The sequence below is a fragment of the Gorilla gorilla genome, chromosome 15 (genome assembly GCF_029281585.2).
Source record: "Gorilla gorilla gorilla isolate KB3781 chromosome 15, NHGRI_mGorGor1-v2.1_pri, whole genome shotgun sequence".
Classification (NCBI taxonomy): domain Eukaryota; kingdom Metazoa; phylum Chordata; class Mammalia; order Primates; family Hominidae; genus Gorilla; species Gorilla gorilla.
Window position 1 is genome coordinate 67334731 of NC_073239.2, and position 18997 is coordinate 67353727.

At 44.7% G+C, this 18997-nt stretch overlaps 1 protein-coding gene across 8 annotated transcripts in view; it reads right to left on the reverse strand.

The window, feature by feature from the left end:
* The window catches only part of CDKL1 (cyclin dependent kinase like 1), a 71057-nt gene extending 56065 nt beyond the window's left edge, over positions 1 to 14992 (reverse strand). For 4 of the 8 annotated variants that reach the window (XM_055361474.2, XM_055361471.2, XM_055361469.2 and 1 more), the window contains exons 1-2: positions 14301 to 14430; positions 13190 to 13806 (exon numbers count right to left, since the gene is read on the reverse strand). In XM_055361474.2, the coding sequence (XP_055217449.2) occupies positions 13190 to 13411 (222 nt within the window). In that variant the 5' untranslated portion in view covers positions 13412 to 13806; positions 14301 to 14430. Of the gene's footprint in view, positions 1 to 13189; positions 14018 to 14300; positions 14431 to 14694 lie in introns of those variants that run through there. The other 4 variants (XM_019009691.4, XM_004055148.5, XM_019009690.4 and 1 more) reach the window with 2 other exon arrangements.
* Between the last annotated feature and the right edge of the window lie 4005 nt (positions 14993 to 18997).

The following is an 18997-nucleotide window of genomic DNA, read 5'->3' on the forward strand; positions in this document are numbered from 1 at the left end:
AGATCGTGCCACTGCACTCCAGCCTGGGCGACAGAGCAAGACTCCATCTCAAAAAAAAATATTTTTTTTTTCAAAAATTTAAAGTGAAAGACAAAAGCCTTGCCCCTTTAAGAATGTTTCCATTCATTCTGTATAAAAATTACTCCTTCCTTCCTTCCTTCCTTCCTTCCTTCCCTCCCTCCCTCCCTTCCTCCCTTCCTTCCTCTCTTTCTCTCTCTCTTTTTTTTTATTTTTGGCCAGGGTCTCACTCTGTCACCCAGGTGGGAGTGCAGTGACTCAATCACACTCACTGCAGCCTTGACCTCCCAGGCTTAGGTGATCCTCCCATCTCAGCCTCCTGAGTAGCTGGGACCACTGGTGCACACCACCACACCTGGGTAATTTTCATATTTTTTGTAGAGACAAAGTTTCACTTGTTGCCCAGGCTGGTCTTGAACTCCTGAGCTCAAGAGATTTGCCTGCTTTGGCCTCCCAAAGCATTAGGATTACAGGTGTAAGCCACCATGCCCAGCCAATAATTACTACCTTTTAGTGTTGTTTACAGTCTTTTTTTTTTTTTTTTTTTGAGACGAAGTTTCACTCTGTCACCCAGGCTGGAGTGCAGTGGCGTGATCTCTGCTCACTGCAAGCTCCGCCTCCCAGGTTCACGCCATTCTCCTGCCTCAGCCTCCAGAGTAGCTGGGACTACAGGCGTGTGCCACCACGCCTGGCTAATTTTTTGTATTTTTTAATAGAGACGGGGTTTCACCGTGTTAGCCAGGATGGTCTCGATCTCCTGACCTCGTGATCCACCTGCCTTGGCCTCCCAAAGTGCTGGAATTAGAGGTGTGAGCCACCATGTCCGGCCGGTTTGGAGTCTTATAATAACGATATGTAATACACACTGTCAGCTGGGCATGGTGGCTCATGCCTATAATCTCAGCACTTTGGGAGGCCAAGGCGGGCGGATCACTTGAGATCAGGAGTTCGAGACCAGGCGGGCCAACATGGTGAAACCCTACCTCCACTAAAAATACAAAAATTAGCTGGACATGGTGACGTGTGCCGTAATCCCAGCTACTCAGGAGGCTGAGACAGGAGAATCGCTTGAACCTGCGGGGAGGAGGAGGTTGCAGTGAGCTGAGATTGCGCCACTACACTCCAGCCTTAGCAACACAGTGAGACTGTCTCAAAAAAAAAACAAACAACAACAACAACAACAACAACAAATGCTGTCCATCTAGAAATTTTACAGGTTAGAAATAAAAATAATTTAAGGGGCAAAAAAGCAATGGCATAAATTATGTCTTTTATCAATGTGAATGACAAAAATCACTTATCCTGCCTCCTCTTGCTCTGTGACATTTTGTTTTCTAGAGTCTATGGTGTGTGTCAGGGTGTGCGTAGTGGCGGCAGAACACTGACAGATGGTGGTATGTGCTTAATCTCCTTGCAAACTGGGAGTCTTTAAGAAGGTAACGAGCCAGCTTGTTGGTTTCTGCTTCTGTTGTTCTGAAAGTATTTGTGTGGCAGCTTTATCACTTAGGAGTTCACTACACAGCAGGAATATAATCTTTCTAGATAAACACATCAAGAGCTAAACCAAAAATCTTCTAATAAACAAACAAAACAGGCTGTTACTATTTGCAGTTAGTATATTATCTTGTAAAAATAAAATTCAGCAGGTCCCCACTTGTTGAACCAATAGGGAGAGATAATGATAAGAGGATTGTTTGGTTTCTATTATTGTGGGCAAGGAATGCTGTTTTGTCTCCTATGCTACTGACAACCAGTTTACATAAACTCCCAGCATCTATCTATACATTAGTAACGAACATCAAGGGGCCAGATCTCTGTGAGTCTCTTATGAGAACATCTGCAGAGAATGAAAACTGTCTAATCCCTAAGGCCCCAAACTGGCAGCTTATATGGCAAACATTATCTGCAGATGTGTTTTACTTGGCCTGAATGATGTTTAAAATTTAAAAAAATTATTTGTCAACATTTTAAGGTCAAGAGATCTCATTCTCACTAAAAGGAACCAGGGGTCTCTGGAGAAATGGCTGATACAGGGCTGGGGCAGGATGAGCCTGGGACATTTGGCTGTGCCACACAGTAAGCAAGTGCTCAAAGAAGGACGGACATCTGTCAGGACACAGGAGTTAGATGGAAGGAGCTGCAAATGCTAAATGTGTGACAATTCAGAGTCAAAAAGAATACTGACAGTGATGGTGTGTAACATATTGAATTTTTAAAAATCCATGAATCCACAGTGATACGAAAAGGAGGGGTGGGGGCAGAGGGGAAGAAAATCTTTTTTTTTTTTTTTACAGAAAAATGATAACTAATGAGTGTAGAAAGAATTATAGAAAAATAACTATTTTACAATAATTTTTTACATCACCATTGGTTGATGCCGGCTACGGCGGCTCGGTTCACACCTGTAATCCCAGCACTTTAGGAGGCCGAGGTGGGTGGATCACTTGAGGCCAAGAGTTTGAAACCAGTTTGGCCACCATGATGAAATCCCATCTCTACTAAAAATGCAAAAATTAGCCAGGCATGATGGCGGGCACCTGTGATTCCAGCCACTCAGGAGACTGACACAGGAGAATTGCTTCAACCCAGGAGGTGGAGGTTGCAGTGAGCCAAGATCGCACCACTGCACTTGAGCCTGGGTGACAGAGCGAGACTCTGTCTCAAAAAAAAAAAAAAAAAAAGAACCATTGGGTGAAAGTTGTTGGGGAACAAGGTCGTCACAGTTTCAAAATATCACCCCATAGATTATTAATTATAAAGGAGAAAATCATTTTTACAATTGAGAAATATGGCAGACCCATCTTAACTAAGGAATTAAAACTGATAGTACCAATTAGGGGACAAAAATGACATCATACACTTCCTGATGGGAGCTAGTGTGAAGAACACAGCTTCACCCATGCAGTGTTCTTACTGAAAACATTTAACCTGTATCAAATCATTTGGAAACAGCCAGTTAGTCTAAGTCAAGGCACATTCCACAAAACAGATGGCCTGGACTTTTCAAAAATGTCAGTTTCATGAAAGATGAAATAAGAGAATAAAGAAGGTGGAAAACTCTTTCAGATTAAAGGAGACTAAAGAGTCATGGCAATGGGCCGGGCGTGGTGGCTCACACCTGTAATCCCAGCACTTTAGGAGGCCAAGGCGGGTGGATCACAAGGTCAGGAGTTCAAGACCAGCCCGGCCAAGATGGTGAAACCCCATCTCTACTAAAAATACAAAAATTAGCCAGGCGCGGTGGCAGGTGCCTGTAATCCCAGCTACTCTGGAGGCTGAAGCAGGAGAATCGCTTGAGCCCAAGGGGTGGAGGTTGCAGTGAGTTGAGATTGCGCCACTGCACTCCAACCTAGGCAACAGAGCAAGACTCCGTCTCAAAAAAAAAAAAAAAAAAAGTCATGGCAATGTACAGTCACTGAATAGATCCTGGATTTAAAAATAACCATACACATTTATATATATAGTTATTTCATTATATATATAGTTATATAACCATTATTAGAACAATATGAGAAATTTGAACACAGACTATATATTAGATAATAGTATTGAGTCAATGATAAATTTATTGAGTATGGAAATCATAATGTGATTATACAGAAGAACATCTTTGTTTCAGGAGATTATGCTAAATATTTAAGTAGATGGCTCAGCCAAAAAAGTATGTGTGAGAGAGGGAGAAAGAAAGAGAGAGAGAGGCAGAAACAGGGATAAAGGAAGTACAGGCACAATGGCTCATACATGTAATCCCAGGGCTTTGGCAGGCTGAGGTGGGAGGACTGCTTGAGGCTGGGAATTTGAGACCAGCCCGGGCAACATAGTAAAATTCTATCTCTACAAAAAATAAATAAATTAGCCAGGCACTATGGCTCACACGCCTGTAATACCAGCAACTCAGGAGGCTGAGGCAGAAGGATCACTTGAGCCCAGGCTTTCAAGAATACAGTGAGCCATGACTGTGCCACTGCACTGCAGCCTGGGCAACAGAGTGAGACTCTGTCGCTAAAAAGAATGAAAAAAAGACAGAAAGGAAATGCAGCAAAATTCTAACAGTTGATGAACTAATCTAGCGGAGGGTATGCAGGTATTTATTGCACTATTCTCTCCACTTCTGTATATTTTGATTTTTTTCTCAGAATAAAAGGTTGTAGGAAAAATCCCAGGACACTTTACATAAAATTCTGATTTCTGGCTTTTTAAAAAAGACTCTGGCTGGACATAGTGGGGGTCATGCCTGTAAACCCAGTACCTTGGGAGACCGAGGCAGGAGGATTGCTTGAGCAGAGGAGTTTGACACAAGCTTGGGCAACATGGGGAAACCCCATCTCTACAAAGAATACAAAGAATTGGCTGGGCACAGTGGCTCATGTCTGTAATCCCAGCACTTTGGGAGGCCGAGGTCAGGAGTTTGAGACCAGCCTGGCCATCTCTACTAAAAACACAAAAACCAGCCAGGTGTGGTGGCATGCACCTATAATCCCAGCTGCTCAAGAGACTGAGGCAGGAGAATCACTTGAATCTGGGAGGTGGAGGTTGCAGTAAGCCAAGATCGCGCCACTGTATTCCAGCCTGGAAGACAGAGCGAGACTCCGTCTCAAAAAGAAAAAAAGAAAAAAAAAAACCAATACAAATAATTAGCCTAGTGTGGTGATGCATGCCTGTAGTCCCAGCTATTCAGGAGGCTGAGGTGGGAGGATCACCTGAGCCCTGGAGATTGAGGCTGCGGTGAGCCATCATTGCCCCACCGCACTCCAGCCTGGGCAACAGAGTGAGACCCTGTCTTAAAAAAAAAAAAAAATGGGGGGGGGGGGGCGGTGGGCCTGATGCGGTGGCTCATGCCTGTAATCCCAGCACTTTGGGAGGCCGAGGCAGGTGGATCACCTGAAGTCAGGAGTTCACAACCAGCCTGTCCAACATGGTGAAACCCCGTCTCTACTAAAAATACAAGAAATTAGTTAGGTGTGGTAGTGGGCACCTGTAATCCCAGCTACTCAGGAGGCTGAGGCAGGAGAATTGCTTGAGCCTGGGAGGCAGAGGTTGCAGTGAGCCCAGATCACATCATTACACTCCAGCCTGGGTGACAAGACCAAGACTCCATCTCAAAAAAAAAAAAAAAAAAAAAGACTGAAAACCCAGCACCTCAGGCTTGCAGTCTGTGGCACTGAGCAGTAGCTGTCTACTTTAGATCAGACATGAGGACCCCAGTTTGCCCCAGTCTCCACCTCTCCATCTTGCCCTATATTCAGACTGCTTGCCTCATTTATGTTAACAGTGTGATTCCACAGACATTTGGGTTTGTTAATCCATAATCCATAACAGAAAATGCTGAACTCAGCTAAAACAATTAATAGACATATGTTATTAATCCACCTCAACAAGCCAATTAAACAATTTGAAGAGAGGGAGCCTAGAATGACCCCTATTAGCAAAAGCAGGATGAAATTCTTAAAGATGTCACAGGATTTTCCACTGAGGTGTTTGTTTGTTTGTTTTGTTTTTTTGAGACAGAGTCTTGCCCTGTCGCCCAGGCTGGAGCGCAATGGCTCTATCTCGACTCACCGCAACCTCCACCTCCCGGGTTCAAGCGATTCTTCTGCCTCAGCCTCCCGAGTAGCTGTGGTTACAGGTGCCCGCCACCACACCTAGCTAATTTTTTGTATCTTTAGTAGAGACGGGGATGTTGGCCAGGCTGGTCTCAAACTCCTGACCTCGTGATCCACCTGCCTCAGCCTTCCAAAGTGCTGGGATCACAGGCATGAGCCACTGCAGCTGGCTGAGGTTTTTATTGAGTGAGGAAACACTCCTTCAACTAATATTTGAGGAGCAGAAGCCCTTCCAACTGTGAAAGTTCTAATTAGATTCTAATGCTAGGGAGCATTTACATGGTACTCTTAGCATTTAGTGGATGTGGCACCGCACAGAGCACATTCAGTTAAGCACTTAATAAATGCTTTGGATAACAGGCAACCTTGACAGTCCTACTTCTTAAAGCATGTGCCTGTCACCATGATGGTAATGTGCCCAGCAGGACTTCTGGTCTGCTCTTTGAAGACAGTGAGCCTCTTGGGGGACTGTGTGAAGAGCTTTTGCTTCCAGCGCCTCCGTTGGCCGTTGGCCACAGCACTATGTTAAAATCCCACCTTCTGCCTTTCTGTCTGTGCTTTCCTCTTCTATGTTATTACTCCCTTTGACCCTCTACTTTCCTGCCCTTGCATCCTTGAGGCTGCTTGACCGCTGTTAGATGTTTGGCCCAAGAGCCCTCTGCCCTCCTCAGCAAAAAATCAGCAAAGCAATGCCAAACAGGGACATAAATCATAGCGATAAGGCGCGCCAGGCTCCAGGAAGCACCAGAGCTTGCCCAAGGTCACTCCACAGCTTCAAGCATGATCAGAAACTGAAGTTCCATAGCTGGGTGTGGTGGCTCATGTCTGTAATCCCAGTACTTAGGGAGGCCGAGGGAGGTGGATCATGAGATCAGGAGTTTGAGACCAGCCCGGCCAACACAGTGAAACCCTGTCTCTACTGAAAATACAAAAATTAGCTGGGTGTGGTGGCACGCCCCTGTAGTCCTATCTACTGGGGGAGGCTAAGGCAGGATAATCGCTTGAACCCAGGAGGCAGAGGTTGCAGTGAGCCGAGACTGCGCTATTGCACTCCAGCCTGGGCAGCAGAGTGAGACTGTCTCCAAAAAACAAAAAAAAAAGAGAGAGAAAAGAAAACTGAAGTCTCTAACTGTAGCTCCTGTCCCCATGCAGTCACACAGCCCCTGTCCCTTCTAGAAGGCTACTGATGAAAGGGGACAGCAGGGAAAAAAGGGATGCTCTGGACATTCTGCAGGTTACTACTATTCACGATGAATTAAAATCAAATGAGAGCCTACTTCTGGCACCTAGGATACACTCAACAGTGCCACTCGCCCACACCCCATGCACCTTTTTTCATTTCTCTCCCTCAAAGAGTCATTTTACACATTTTTTCTAATCACTTACCAATGAAATTTTAATATCACAAATATACTATATATCTGTATACGAACCATATGTATATCTGTGCTTTAAACAATAAAAAAGTTAGATTTTTTTGCCACCTGCCAAGAACCAATTTTCACCCTTTAGGAGTGACCTTGTTCTCATTATGAATCTCTGCATTACGTTGTGATATTCATAATTAATTTTCAAATGGACATTTCCCCTCACACTTATTCTCATCTTTGTAGGTGGCAAACCTACAAAGGTTTGTACAAAGGCTTAGAAGGCTATTTTAGCCTTCTAAAATAGTCCATAGGGTTATGGAATGAGATATGGAAAGAACGGCTGTTCAGCTAGAATCTGCACTCAGGCCTCCACAGAAGCCACAAATCTCACAGCTAAGGCCCTGCTGGAGAACGGGCAGTATAAATTCTGACGACCAGTCATTGGGAGACTTCAGAGTATGGTGTTTGGTATAAAGTGATGGATGGTTCTGGTATGGGGAAACCACATGGCATGAACTTGGGGACAGACAGAACTGTGTCTGCATTCCAGCTTACTGACCGGGAGGCCTTGACAAATCATTAACCATACTGAATCCATTTGTAAAATGGGATAACAATATCTACCTTCTAAGGTTGTTATTAGTGTAATTTGTGCATCCTAGGTAACAACGATACTTGGCAGTTTGTCCAAATTTACTAGGTCCCTTGCCCCTACCTGCCACATAGCAGTAGATGATTCCTTCTCCTTGTCTCTTGTTTTTCTTGTTTTCCTTGTTTTCTGGAGGGAGACATGTCACAGACAATGTCCCAGCTGCTGCTTTCAGCCCTTGACCAATGCTGGTCTAATATATTTTGACGCCCCCATATCACCTGCCATAGGTAGAACGTCTGCCCAGGGATCCCACAGTGACACTGTCCTGTCCTTGACCTCCAACTCCGCTAGGAGCATCTACTTTTTCTGCCACTGCTGGCAGAAATTCTTTCTTTCCTCTTCCTACCATTTTCATTCCACAGGGAGAAGGTTCAGCAGCATAGGGGCTTGGGGCCTTAGTAATACAATTATTCTATTGTATTACTTTGTATTTGTATGGTTTGTATTTGTTTTGGTTTGTATTACTTTGTATTTTTATGGTTTGTATTTGTTTTGAACCACATAGCCCTTTCCTTGCCCCTTGCTGGACACACAGATATTCCCCTAGGGGCTGCATGGAGTTCAAGTGCATCCACCTGCTTTATGCAGAACCACTGCCCACTTTCCATGACAGGGCCTGTGATGCTCCAGCCCATCGTGCCTGACTTCTTGATTTTTCTTTTTTTTTTTTGAGACAGTGTCTTACTCTGTTGCCCAGGCTGGAATGCAGTGGCACAAATCACGGCTCACTGCAGCCTTGACTCCCAGAACTCAGGTGATCCTCCCACCTCAGCTTCCTGAGTAGCTGGGACTACAGGTGCATGCCACCATGCCCAGATAATTTTTCTATTTTTTGTAGAGATGGGGTTTCACCACGTTGCCCCTGCTGGTCTTGAACTCATGGGCTCAAGAGATCAGCACGTTGGCCTCCCAAAATACTGGGATTACAAGCGTGAGCCACCACACCCAGCTCCAGACTTCTTGATTTAAGGTGATTTTCTTCCTGTTACCTTGTCTTTCTCTGTAATCTGACTTCTGTTATGACCACCCTACCTCTCATCCAATAAATCCTTAGTATGTTTAAACCTGAGTTATGGAAAGGAGTTGAATTCAGGTAGGGTCCATGTGTCATATGCAAATCAGAAGACGGTGAATACCCTGGTAGAAGAAGTTCCACCCCATAGCTTAGAGCCAGCTGTGGATCCTGCTACAGAAAGATTAAGGAGAGTGTATGTAAAGAATCTAGCAGTCTTGCTCTGTCACCCAGGCTGGAGCACAGGGGCACGATCTCAGTTCACTGGAGCCTCTGCCTCCCGGGTTCAAGCGATTCTCCTGTCTCAGACTCCCAAGTAGCTGGGATTACAGGCGCCCGACACCACGCTTGCCTAGTTTTTGTATTTTTAATACAGATGGGGTTTCACCATGTTGGCCATGTTGGCCTCAAGCTCCCGACCTCAAGTGATCCGCCCGTCTCAGCCTCCCAAAGTGCTGGGATTACAGGCATGAGCCACCATGCCTGGCCTAAATTGTCTTTTTTTATGCAATGATATTTATGTTTGGTATGGTTCAGGGCAGTAACTCAAGGTCATGGGTCCAGCAGTTCTCTCCCTCCTCCAACATCAAGTTTTTCTCTACTGGATTTATTTACACCATTGGCATACAAATGTACTTCTCACTCGTATAATAAAAACAACCACAAAAAAACCTGTCTTCAGCCCACATCTTTACAAACACCTCTGCCCCATTTTTGTCTTCCTTTTATAATAAAACTCTTCAAAACAGTTGCCCATATCATTATCTCCACTTTGTTCCTCTCGTCTCTCTTAATCCCATGCTGATGAAGGTTTCATTCCTGCCTCTCCACTCACACAGCTCTTGTCAAGGTCGCCAAAGACCCTCACATGATCAAAGCCAATGGCTAATCCTAAATCTACTAATGGAGACCTTTGACACCACAGAGCATCCCCTCACTTTTGAACAATCTTCTTCACTAAGCTTTTAAGAACACTATGGCCAGGAGCGGGGCCTCACGCCCATAATCCTAGCACTTTGGGAGACCAAGGTGGGCAGATCATTTGAGATCAGGAGTTTGAGACCAGCCTGACCAACATGGTGAAACCCCATCTCTACTAAAAATACAAAAAGTGGCCAGGTGTAGTGGCAGGCACCTCTCATCCCAGCTACTTGGGAGGCTGAGGCAGGAGAATCTCTTGAACCTGGGAGGCGGAGGTTGCAGTGAGCTGAGATTGTGCCACTGCACTCCAGCCTGGGTAGCAGAGTGAGACTGTCTCCAAAAAAGAAATAATAATAATAATAATAATAATAATAATAATAATAATAATAATAATAAAAAAGAAAGAACATTGTTCTATGGGGTTTCCTACCATGCAGATCGCCTCTTCTTGCCTCCCTTGCTGGTTCCTTTCCATCTTCCTGACCCCCAAAGGCTGGGTACACCAAGCTTCCACCTTCAGTACCTGTCCCTCCATCCCACATGGTGACCTCCTCCGGTCCCACAGCTTTAAATACCATCAATATGCTTATGTCCCCCAACTTTGTCTCCAACCTGGACTTCCCCTGAATGCCAGACTTGTGTAGTCAACTGCCTACTTTACAAGTCTCCTTGGGTTCACAACTCAAACTTAACCTGTCTGAAACAGAGCTGTTTATTTCCTTTCCCCCAAATTTGCACCTGGGTCTCTCTATCACAGTGAACAATCTCCTCATTCTTCCAGTCAATCAGTCAAAAACTTTGAAATTGTTCTTGATTTCTCATCCAATCATTAGATTCCTATGTGCTCTTCTATCAGAAGAAATCTAGAATATGACTTGATCCTGCTGGACCCTGGCTTCCCCCTTCCTTCTCCCCCTGGCCTGTTAGCACCCACTGGGCATCTTGGCTAAGACACTGGGTTATTACCTGTGTTCCCTCAAGATAGGGTGCTTTCTACTTATGCACCTTTTCCTAGGATAGAGTGTCTGCCTGGAATGCCTTATCTCTCATTCCACGTTTCCCTAAACATTTCAAAGTTCAGCTCAAACATGCCTCCAATCACTTTATTTTCACCATTCAACAAGCACCTAGAGAGTTCTTACCAGGCAAGGGTATACATGCCCTGCTCACTGGGAACCCAGTCTACAAGGGGTGAGAGCCAAAGGGCAATTCGACTTACCTCCCTTCCAAGAGCTGAGCTTCTGAAAGACAGGGTGTACAACTTTGCATAAACATTGTTTTAGGCACAACTGGGGCTCTATGAGTATTTACTGAATCCATAAATGTAGAAAATAAAATGTTCATTTACCACACCCTCAATTCACCTACTCAACAAATATTTATTAAGTATCTTTATTTTATAAGTGACAGGGTCTCACTCTGTCACCCAGGCTAGATAGAATACAGTGGCCTAATCATAGCTCACCATAGCCTTGAACTGCTGGGCTTAAGCCATCCTCTTGCCTTGGCCTCTTTCCTTAGTAGCTAGGACCACAAGCATGCACCACCATGCCCAGCCTAGTACGTATTATGTGTTAGGAATATCACACAACTCTGAAAAGTTACAGCTTTAAAGAACAGACTCTACCTATAATCTAGTCCCACCACTTCATAGAGATCAGTGGTGTCTACATCTGTGCACTTAATTTGGAGAGTCGGGTGCTGCATGCTTTGAAATCAGGCTCATGTGTACACAACCCCATCCTTTGGAGGATATCAATATTCAGATAAGAGAACACATTTGACTTCCCCATTTATTGGCAACATCCACCTTTGTTAAGAGTTTATTTTGTTAACTTTTTTTCCAGTCCAACAATGACATTTTTTGGAGGCCTAGATGTGCCAACTAGTGTGCTTTGGGGATACAGAGCTACAGAGGCAAGGTCTCCATCCCAGAAGGACTCAATGAATTTGGGGAGCTATCACTGTTAATGTAGTATTGATAAAGTGTAGTGAGAGATTTGAAAGGAGCATTCACAAAAGTAATCTTCAGAATCAGAAAAAGAGTATCTTTCTGCAAGAAACAGATTTTCTTTCAGGTAAATGAACCCTTTGAAATGTAATGATCACCTCCTCCCCTGGGAAAGCCTGAGGAAGTGAAAATGCCCAACAGCCTCTCCCTGTGTACAGAGAGGGTAAGGGTAGGGCGACCCGGGCAGGGGGATGGTCAAAACACTGCAGGTCTCACCCCTGCCTATGGGAGCACTCCCCTGCGGGGCTTTGGAAGCATCTCCTCTCAATAGATAATATCCTGTTGGTTAAGAACATTCCAAACCTAAATAGAGAAGTTGCCCTGTTACCCACCCATTTCAATTTATCCAAAGCTTGCTACTTTCCATTTAGGTTCCTTATCTAGAAGTGACTCCACACACTTATCAATGGGCACAAGATGTGTAGAGTGATCTGGAGAAAATGGAGAAGCAAGAATAATAGTAAATCCCCTGGAAGTTTCATTCATCTGTCTCTCACCAAGTAGCTCTTCCCTTGTCACATAGTTAGTTATACAGGTCAGAACAGAGAGGCCATAACTGAAACAAAGTTGACCTCCACCATATTCATTACATGTCACCTTTCACATTGCGATTTGGATTTCACCTTCACAGAAGTTCTGTAAAGTAGTCTCTCCATTAGCGAAAAACACACTTTCAGCTTGTAATAAATACCTTTCCCCCCTCTGATATCATGTTATTTTTAGGGTTAACTAATAAACATTTGAAAAGTGATCAGGCCAGGCTCGATGGATCATGCCTGTAATCCCACCACTTTAGGAGGCCAAGGTGGAAGGATCGCTTGAGGCCAGGAGCTCGAGACCAGCCTGGCCAACATAGCGAGATCCCATCTCTAAAAAAATGTTTAAAAAAATTAGAAAGTGATCATTTCACTTCTTTGAGAAGAACGCTTCTTTTTAGAAACGGGACATGATGATGCTCAGCAGTAAATACATATGAGGTGTAATGAGAATCTGTGAGCTTCCTAGCAGTTTGAAAACAGGTAAATGATTAATTCTCTTAATAGACTGAGTATACCAATAGGAAATACCTTAGAAGTTTAAAAATCAACAATGCCAGCAAAATTGAATTGTCCTACATTCCTATACTATCAAATTGTGATGGTCCTTGAAAACCCAGGTCTACAGGTGGGAGAGAAACTATCGGGAAGAAAAATAAATATCCCACAGCATCTCTATAAGTGAATGCCACCTTACCTGGCACTTTTGTCTCTGCTTTCTAGTTCATTATATAATTAGTGACTTGTGCACAGATATCCCATTTGTGTCACTGAAGTCAAAAGGCTATGAAATAAGATATAACCACGTGCCATGACATTCTTTTAACATAACATGACTCACTTTATTTCTTTCATCCCTAAAAATTCACTTTAAAGAAAAAGTGGATCCCGGAGCAGTGGCTAGAACCTGTAATCCCAGCTACTCAGGAGGCTGAGGCAGAAGCATGGCTTGAGCCCAGGAGTTCCAGGCTGCTGTGAGCTATGATCACATCGCTGCACTCCAGCCTGGGAGACAGAGTGAGACCCTGTCTCGAAAAAGAAAAAAAAGGAAAAGTGAATCAATTACCTTGAGCATTCGGATTTCCCGAAGGGCAATTTTCTTTATGACAGGGTCATCTTCTGTCTCCAGAAACTTCTTGATGGCCACAATCTGACCCGTGTCCCTGTTTCTACATTTGAAAACAACTCCATAGGATCCTTCTCCAATTTTCCCAATTTTTTCATACTTCTCCATCATAGAGGAATAAATCTTCTTAAAATGGATCTTCAGCCGAGAATGGTGGCTCATGCCTGTAATCCCAGCACTTTGGGAGGCTGAGAAGGGCAGATCACCTGAGGTCAGGAGTTCGAGACCAGTCTGGCCAACATAGTGAAACTCCGTCTCTACTAAAGATACAAAAAATTAGCCGGGTGTGGTGATGGGCGCCCGTAGTCCCAGCTATTCAGGAGACTGAGGCAGGAGAATCGCGTGAACCTGGGAGGCGCAGGTTGCAGTGAGCCGAGATCGCGCCACTGCACTCCAGCCCGGGCGACAGAGCGAGATTCCGTCTCAAAAACAAAAAAAAAGAAAGAAAAGAAAAGAAAAGAAAGGATCTTCACATAGTTTGAAAACGTCGCTTATAAAATATTGGCACCAACGGACTGCACTAGAGCCCCACCCAACGATGAGTGTTTGTCACGGTCCTAGAACAGAACAGCACATGTTAAGGAATGAAGAGTGTACCCGTGTCGGCAATGGCAACGCGATCAGGAGTAACAGCCTAGAGTTAGCTGCCTCCAGTAACCCGATTTTAATCGCCCGTTAAATACCCTGTAGGTTAAAATGTAACTTGCCATCCTAAAACGAGCCGAGCTGTAAGATAAGCTATCTTTTTAACGTTATCGTTCATCCGATCTAAGACACCTGAGCTGGCTGGAGCACGGGGAGGGCTAAGGGCTTCCCCGGTTCTAATTTCGGGTCTCATTTCCCTGCGGCAAGAAGACACCTCCCGGCTCCCCGCGGAGGCGGCGGCGAGGCTTGGCCGCAGGAGACCAACCCGCGCCCCGCGCTCCACGCCCCCGGGACCGCGAAAACCCTCCCGCGTCCGGACATGCACCCCAGCCGCGCCGCGCGGCATGGAGCGGTGCCACGTGTTGGCCAGGGACGGCCCGCGCCTCCTTGCCCGCCCGGGACTCACTGCGCCGCGGCGGTCAGGGACGGGCCTGGCTCCCGCCTCGCCTTCTTCCGCCCAGCTCGGCTCGGCGTGGCTCGGCCCGCGATCCCTATGGGAACCGGTTCCCGCCCCGGGTCTGCCTGGGCGGGTCCGCCGCGCCCCAGCTTCCCACCCCCGGCCCGGCCCAGCCCGGCCGCCGTCCCGGCTGCAGGGAAGGGCCCCGGAGGGCCGCCCTCCGTCCATGGGAGCTGTTCTGACCGCGGGCCGAGTCCTGCTGCCGGGAGAGCAGACCTGCTAGATTTGCAAACTTCCGCAGGCCGTGCAAAGCGCAGCTGTAACCGCGTCTGCGGAGCAAGACGCCTGCGCTAGGAGCCCCGCCTGAGCGGTCCACATTTCCCTGCAACAGCCTTCCCCACACCTCAGAACCGCGGTTATTCCCTTTGGTCCCTTGGAGGCATCTTCTGTGTCTGTGCTGATCAGTGCTGCGGCGTCAGTGAATGAATGAGAGGGAGAAAGGAAAGAAGAGGAAGGCGTGACCGCAGAAATTGCTTAAAGTCAGCACTTTCCTCTACAGCAGGGAAGGTTCCACGGCAGTCTTCTGCTGTGGGACTTTTCTGGTGTGGGAGGTGGAAGCTTACAGAGCCTGCCTTAATTGTTTTTGGTTCCTTTCCCCCATCCTTCTCCCAACGGACTCCTACTGCTAAAATCTGAGCACACTGGCGGGAAGCGGATGGACCTGGGGAAATTATGAAATCATGTCAGTTGCCACTGGGCAGAGTGCCTCACACTTTATCATCCGTCCCGTTCCCAGTGCCAGCATCAATGCGGGTACTTGTCCTGGAAGCAGTACCCGAGGAGAGAAAATTAACACAGTGTCTATGAAACAGGGGCCGATCCCGTGTCAAGCAGCATGCTACTAAATGTAAACCCAGGAAGGGTTCAGAAAGGAGCCTGGAGCTGAGGAGAGAGGGCTGGTGGCTGCCCTGGAAACCCAGTACAAGGCCTGGAGGTGGTCTGTGAACAGAAATTGTTTGCAAATGGCAACCATTGATCTGTTTTCTGTCTCTATAGTTTTGCCTTTTCCAGAATGTCATGAAAATGGAATCAGACCGTATGTAGCCTTTTGAGGATAGAGGATCTCCCCCACCACCCCAACTCCAGTGAGCTTTCAGATGAGATTGTAGCCCCAGATGACAATGTAAGTTCAATCTTGTGAGAGACCTTGAGCCAGGGGCACCCAGCTAAGCCATACCTGGGTTCCTGACCTCTAGAAACTGAAATATGTTTGCTGTTATGTTTTGGGGTAATTTGTTATGCAACCATATGTATCTAACACAGAAGCCTTTTATTAATAGGAGGTTGAGAAAGTTCACTTTCATTCCTAGTTTGCTTAGTGTTTTTGTTTGCTTTTTAAAATTATGAATGGATGTTGAATTTTATCAAATGCATTTCTTCATCTAGAGGTGATCATTTCCTTTTCCTTTCTTTTCTTTCTTTTTTTTTTTTTTAATTGAGAGGGAGTCTCGCTCTGTCACTCAGGCTGGAGTGCAGTAGTGTTATCACTGCTCACTGTACCCTTGAACTCCTGGGCCTAAGCAATCCTCCCACTTCTGCCAGGCCTGAGTAGCTAGAATTATAGGTGTGCACCACCTAATTGTTTTTATGTAGTCTGTTGATACGGTGAATTATATTGATTTTTAGATGTTGAACCAACCTTTTGTTCCTGGGATAAACCCAACTTATTTATGATTTTATCATTTTAATATATTGCTGGATTTGATCAGTAATATTTTATTGGAAATTTTTACATTTATGTTTTGAGAGATATTGATGTATAGTATTCTTGTAATATCTGCTCATTTTGGCATCAGGATAATGCTGATCTCAGAAAATGAGTTGGGAAGTGTTTATCTTCCCTTTTATTGTCTAGAGATGTTTACATTAAATTGGTATTATTAATTCCTTAAATGTTTGGAAGAATTTTTTTTGTTTTTTTTTTTTTTTTTGAGACAGTCTTGCTCTGTCATCCAGGCTGGAGTGCAGTGGTGTGATCTTGGCTCACTGCAGCCTCTGCCTCCCAGGTTCAAGCGATTCTCCTGCCTTGACCACCCAGATAGCTTGGATTACAGGCAATTGTCATCACTCCCGGCTATATATATATATATATATATATTTTTTTTTTTTTTTGTATTTTTAGTAGAGATGAGGTTTCACCACGTTGGCCAGGCTGGTCTCGAACTCCTGACCTCAGATGATCTGCCCGCCTTGGCCTCCCAAAGTGCTGGGATTGTAGGTGTGAGCCACTGTGCCTGGCATTTGGAAGAATTTGCCAGTAAAGCCACTTAGATCTAGAGTTTTCTTTGTTGAAATTGTTTTAATTACAAATTCTATTTTTAAAATAAAATATTCAAGATGTCTACTTCTTCTTGAGAAAGCTTTGGTAGTTTGTGTCTTTCAAGGTGTCTGTTCCACCTAAAGAATTAAATTTATAGGCATTAAGTTGTTCAATATAATAATATTACATTATTATTTTGATGTCTGTAAGATCTATAGTAGTGTTCTAGATTTTATTCTTGATACTGGTAAATTTTGTCTCCTTTTTCCTCACCAGTTTGGCTAAGGCCTATCAATTTTATTGATCTTTTAAGGAAACCCAAGCTTTTGATTTAATTGATTTCCTCTATTGTTTGTTTTTCAATTTTATTAATTTCATCTCTTTATTATTTTATTCCTTCTGCTTGCTTGCTTTTAGCTTTACTTTTTTTTTTTTTGAGACGGAGTCTCCTTCTGTTGCCCAGGCTGAGTGCAGTGCCAAGATCAGGATCTTGGCTCACTGCAGCCTCCGCCTCCAGGATTCCAGCAATTCTCCTGCCCTAGCCTCCCGGGTAGCTGGGATTACAGGCATGTGCCACCACACCCAGCTAATTTTTGTATTTTTTAGTAGAGAAGGGGTTTCACCATGTTGGCCAGGCTGGTCTCAAACTCCTGACCTCAGGTGATCTACCCACCTTGGCCTCCCAAAGTGCCAGGATTACAGGTGTGAGCCACCGCACCTGGCCTAGATACTTTTTCTAGGTTTTTTGTTTTTGTTTTTTGTTTTGTTTGTTTGTTTTTAAGATGTAAGCTTAAATCATTGATTTTTAGATCTTCGTGTACATATGTATGTGTGTGTGTGTATGTGTGTATGTGTGTGTGTGTGCATAGAGGTCTCACTCTGTTGCCCAGGCTGGAGTGCAGTGGCCTAATCACAGCAACCTTAAACTCTTGGGTTCAGGCTCTCCTGTAGCTAGAACTACAGGCTCGCACCACCCCACTCAGCTAATTTTTTAACTTTTTTGTAGAGATGGGGTTATCTCTGTGTTGCACAGGCTGGTCTCAAACTCCTGCCTCAAGCAATCTTCCCGTCTCGGCCTCCCAGAGTGCTGAGATTATTATAGGCATGAGCCACCATGACTCATCTGTTTTCTTTTCTAACGTAAGCCTTTTTTTTTTTTTTTTTTTTTTAAGACAGTCTTGCTTTGCCACCCAGGCTGGAGTTCAGTGGTGCAATCTCGGCTCACTGCAACCTCTGCCTCCCAGGCTCAGGCGGTCCTCTTGCCTCAGCCTCCCAAGTAGGTATGCCACCACGCCTGGCTAATTTTTGTGTTTTTTGTAGAGACAGGGTTTCACCATATTGCCTAGGCTGGTCTCCAACTACTGAGCTCAGATAATCTGCCTGCCTCAACCTCCCAAAGTGCTGGGATTACAGGCATGAGCCACTGCACCCCGCCTTCTAATATAAGCATTTAATGCCATAATTTTTCCTGTAAGCACCACTTTAAATACATCACAGAAATCTTGATATGTTGTATCATCATTTTCATTCAGTTCAAAAAAAATTTTTTTTTTTTTTTGAGATGGAGTCTCACTCTGTCACCCAGGCTAGAGTGCAATAGTACGATCTCGGCTCACTGCAACCTCCGCCTCCCAGGTTCAAGTGATTCTCCCACCTCAGCCTCCCAAGTAGCTGGAACTACAGGCATGCACCATCATGCCCAGCTAATTTTTGTATTTTTAGTACAGACAGGGTTTCATCATGTTGGCCAGGCTGGTCTTGAACTCCTGACCTCAAATGATGCTCCCGCATTGGCTTCCAAAGTGCTCGGGTTATAGATGTGAGCCACCGTGCCTGGCCCAAAAATATTTTCCTTGTGACTTCCTTTTTGACTCATGGGTTATTTTTGTAGTGTGTTAATTTCCAACTATTTGGTGATTTTTAAAGATATCTTTCTGTTATTGATTTCTAGTTTAATTCCATTATTTTCAGAGAACTCAGTTTATATGACTTAAATTCTTTGAAATGTTTTATTTTGTTTTATGACCCAGAAAGAATATGGTCTATGTTCATAAATGTTTCTTTTTGACAATTAAAAAAAATATTTTGAAATGAAGTGAGAAAGTCAGTGTGAATTTCCCCAGAGCTGCATCGTCTGAAGTTCATACCAGGTTAAATCAAGTTTGTCTGGAAAATTAACTTTATGGACTCCACAAGGTTCAGTACCCAAAGAGCCTGGAACTGTGCCAGGCCTAGTGGTAGTTAAAGTAGGAGCCAGTGTACTGGTTATTTATGCCCAAGTAGGCAGTGAACCAGAAAGCTAGCATGACTTGCAGCTGCAAGTTGTTTTGTTTGGAGGAATTTGAAATAAAATATTAGAGAACAACTTTAAAAGGGAGATAAACAG